Source organism: Ailuropoda melanoleuca, chromosome 6 (genome assembly GCF_002007445.2).
Source record: "Ailuropoda melanoleuca isolate Jingjing chromosome 6, ASM200744v2, whole genome shotgun sequence".
Classification (NCBI taxonomy): domain Eukaryota; kingdom Metazoa; phylum Chordata; class Mammalia; order Carnivora; family Ursidae; genus Ailuropoda; species Ailuropoda melanoleuca.
In genome coordinates, this window is record NC_048223.1 from 72,677,823 (window position 1) to 72,681,432 (window position 3,610).

A 3,610-nucleotide genomic window follows, 5' to 3' on the forward strand; every position below is an offset into this window, starting at 1 on the left:
TTCCCACTCCCCCTGCTTGTGTTCCCTCTCTCGCTGGCTGTCTCTATCTCTGTTGAATAAATAAATAAAATCTTTAAAAAATAAATAAATAAAAATAAAAAAATAAAAAACAAAAAAGAAGAAGAGGAAAAGACAAGACCTTGTTTGGATTCTGACTGACTCTAAGAAAACAACTGAATAAAAAGATATTTTCTTGGGATGCCTGGGTGGCTCAGTTGGTTAAGCATCCAACTTTTGATTTCAGCTCAGATCGTGATCTCAGGGTCATGAGATGGAGCTGCATCTGGCTCAGCGCTGAGCATAGAGCCTACTTGAGATCCTCTCTCTCCCTCTCCCCCCCCACCTCGCAAGCACTCTCTCTCTCTCTAAAAAAAATAAAAATAAAAAGATAAAAGACATTACAGATAAATCAGGCATTATATTAAGGAATTACTATTCATTTTACTGTGTATGATAAAGATATGATATTTATATTTTTAAAAGATCCTCGGCTTTCATTTACTTGCAAAATAACAATGTTTGGGAACAGCAAAATGTATACATGAGTTGACTTAAAAAAAAAAAGTGTAAAAGTGCTCTGTAACTCTAAAACCCTGTAGAAACATTAGCTGTTAATATTATTCACCCTAAAAGTTTCGCTCAGGACAGCTCTTCTCATACACCGAATACTACTGGCTATGCTTGTGCCAGAAATCAGCATGTCTGGGTATAGAATCAAATATCCAAAATCTTCATCTATTATCCAAGTATCAGATAGGCAGTCTCCCTCCAAATGAATGATGTCCCCTGGCTCCACCGGCACCGAGCACCTACAAATAAAGTGAAGTATACATAGTTTAGATTCCTACTTTTAAACATATTAAGGAAGCCTCAAAAAGTAAGTGAATATTTTAGCTGAAGGAATAGTATTTGTAAATTTCTGGGTCTTTCAAAAAAATTTAATACTAGGATGCATTCTTTTGAATCAATTCCTAGTCACTCTATTCCTTTCTACCTTTGAAATATACCAGAGAATACTCAGGGGTCTTCCTTAAATACCAAAAATGAAAACTGCTTAATGTTAATCATCTACTGCAAAAGCTCCCAAATCTTTAATAGTGTTACCACGTAGCTGCAATTATGGATTAGGTTGTTTCAATAATAATTCTCTCATTCTAAAGACTTCTAGCTTATCTACAATTTCTGTAAGTCTTGAGGCATGAAGCCAAACCCAATGTGTTAAGAATAAAATCATATTTATCATTTTTATCTAGTCAGAGAGCCTAAAGAGGCAAAATTAGACCTCTACTTTCTCTGCATTTCCCCTTCACCCCTCACATACCATACTTTGCTTGAGTAGAGAAATCTAGGGTTTAAGACTGTTCTTAAGCTGTAATTAATTTTGCTCTAAGTGAAAAGCTGCAATCTTAAAACAAAAAGCGCTGGGAAATTTTGGAAGTAGTCATTTAATAAGGCCCTTTGTAGTTAATTTTCAAATGACAATAAAAACAAAGTTTCAGAATAAGGAGCTTGAGATATTGGGGTAACAAGCACAATTTTTACACGAAATTAATTCAGGTTCATATCTACTTCATTTATTAACAATTAAATTATAGCAACATCCACACAAGTCCATGTGATGAGTCTTAAGATGGTACCCTTATGCAGATCAGTACTCAAAGTCACACGAAAATTACCAGTCATTCCTAAGGATACACCGTTCTTTACTTTCTAGTGACTGGGAAGCAGTGATGATTAGGTGTTTCTCATGGGTTCCTTCTTCCTTCTGTACAATATTGACTGTTAATACCAGGTATCGGTTATCCATTCCTCGGCTCAGAAGTGTTTTAGAGAAGGAAGCTTCCACCTTCTTCTGAAATCTAAAACATATACAAACAAAACAACTTAGCATGAAATAAGAAGCCATCCAATTTCCTTTACCTACAAACCAAACTTCTCAATTTTCTAGGTTTGTTTTTTCTAGAAAGCTTATCACAATGACCATTAGCTAAACAGGTGAAAATTAAGAGAGTAAGGGAATAGCAGAATTCCTCTTCTAAAAACTTCCCAGAAGTAATGCCATTTAAAACATGCCTATGATATGGATTTTTCCAAATACTGTATAAGTTCTTACGAGGAGCTCTGTGGGGCATCCTTGATTATGAGGATTAACGATAAATGGAAAAATATTAAATAACAAATTCCTACCGCTGGCACAAACCTTCCCAAAGTATAAACAAAAGGAAATGTCTTGGACATTATCCTTTTTGTAAATGAAAGGGATATTTGTTAGGGAAAAGCATAGTGTGGGTGGTTTGCTGAAGTCCTACTGTAAGCCACAGTATTATATTAATCTTTAGGCCTACTTAGAAATCATCTACTCCAAACTACTACTTAATGAAGAAAATCTTTGTGTAAAATCTCAGTGAGAATCAACTAGCCCCTACCCCGCAGAGAAAAGCAAGCTTACTACCCGTCATGTTAGCTCATTCCTTCATAAAGCAACACAGACATTTCTTATTTATAATGGGCAAGTCAACTTCACAATACTTTTATCCATTAAACCTAGCCGCCTGAAAACTATGCAGAATTCGCTAACCGTTCTAGAAAACATTAAGTCCGTCATTAGTCTTTACAGTTTGACTGCAGTCTTTGTCAGTGACAGTACAACAGAGCCCAACGTCATTACCTCTCTAATTGTAATACCCAATCCTGGGCTTGATTACTATGCAATCGCCTCATTCACCTACTCCAGGAAGCCTCAGGCCATGAATTTCCCAAGGTCAGCTGGGATGCCTTAAGGATTTCGCAAATGATAATGCTGATCAAAACGCAAAACGCAAAGATCCGTCAACTAGAATTAGCATCATTATTATTAATTGAAAATAATTCCACACCATGATTGTGGGTCAAGTTGCCCTGACCATTTAGTCCAAGTTGAGGGTAGAGAGTTCTCCTGGAACAAGATTCCCCAACTAAACATTGAGGAAAGCATCAAGCAGGTGCAATTTCCCTTTATGAGGGCGCTTAAGGCGGCTGGCACTCCCCGAATTCGGGCAAGTGATATCAAGAGAAAGAATGAACCGTTGGGTGAGCAGTCTCTGGGCTCTGGCCCCAGTGTGGCCCCAAAGAGAACACTACGAAGCAGACCCCAGCTCTGGAAACTCGTTAGGCGTTGGGGTCATGTAATCCCGCGCCGGCGCCGCGGAGGCGTGGGTGCGGCCTCTCCCGCTCCTTTCTTTCAAATCTCCCGCCTGACTCCCAGACCCTCCCTCCGCTCCGCTCACAGCTCCGCCGGCGGCTCAGCCTCTTCCCCGAGACTCTTCTTCAGCTGCTCCAGTTCTTCCAGTCGCGCCATAGCGGGCGGACAATGCAAACCGTCACCAGATAAAATGAGAGAAACCCAGCAGCTCCGACGAGAAAAAGAAGCGCGAGTTTTTGAGGCGCCGCGCGCATGCGCCTTCCCGCGGTGGTCCCAAGGGACCTGCGCGAAGGCGCCCCTCCCAGCCTGGCGAGTTCCCCGCGGGGCGCCGGACGGGTCGTGGTGGTCTTAACGGAGTCTGCTCCCTTGCCTTAGGGTTTGGGAAATAGGGAGTTTTCATAATCTGACCCAGACTAAATGCTCTCACAC

The 3,610-nt window shown here is 40.4% G+C and overlaps 1 protein-coding gene across 1 annotated transcript; it reads right to left on the bottom strand.

Moving 5' to 3' along the window:
- Nucleotides 1–589: 589 nt before the first annotated feature.
- LOC117802589 (DNA replication ATP-dependent helicase/nuclease DNA2-like) lies at nucleotides 590–3,339 on the bottom strand. The gene is made up of 3 exons (XM_034661778.1): nucleotides 3,267–3,339; nucleotides 1,677–1,859; nucleotides 590–809 (listed from the first exon to the last, which is right to left on the bottom strand). Exons 1-3 carry the CDS (start codon nucleotides 3,335–3,337, stop codon nucleotides 605–607), a joined length of 459 nt encoding a protein of 152 aa, XP_034517669.1. The 5' UTR covers nucleotides 3,338–3,339; the 3' UTR covers nucleotides 590–604.
- Nucleotides 3,340–3,610: the final 271 nt, after the last annotated feature.

Excerpts from the sequence above, each read along its gene's own strand:
- LOC117802589 (XM_034661778.1), bottom strand. The coding sequence starts at position 3,337 with ATGGCGCGACTGGAAGAACTGGAGCAGCTGAAGAAGAGTCTCGGGGAA. Across the intron at positions 1,860-3,266 it reads GCTGAGCCGCCGGCGGAGCT|ATTTCAGAAGAAGGTGGAAG; the intron begins GTGAGCGGAGCG and ends TATATGTTTTAG. Across the intron at positions 810-1,676 it reads TGTATCCTTAGGAATGACTG|GTGCTCGGTGCCGGTGGAGC; the intron begins GTAATTTTCGTG and ends CTTTATTTGTAG.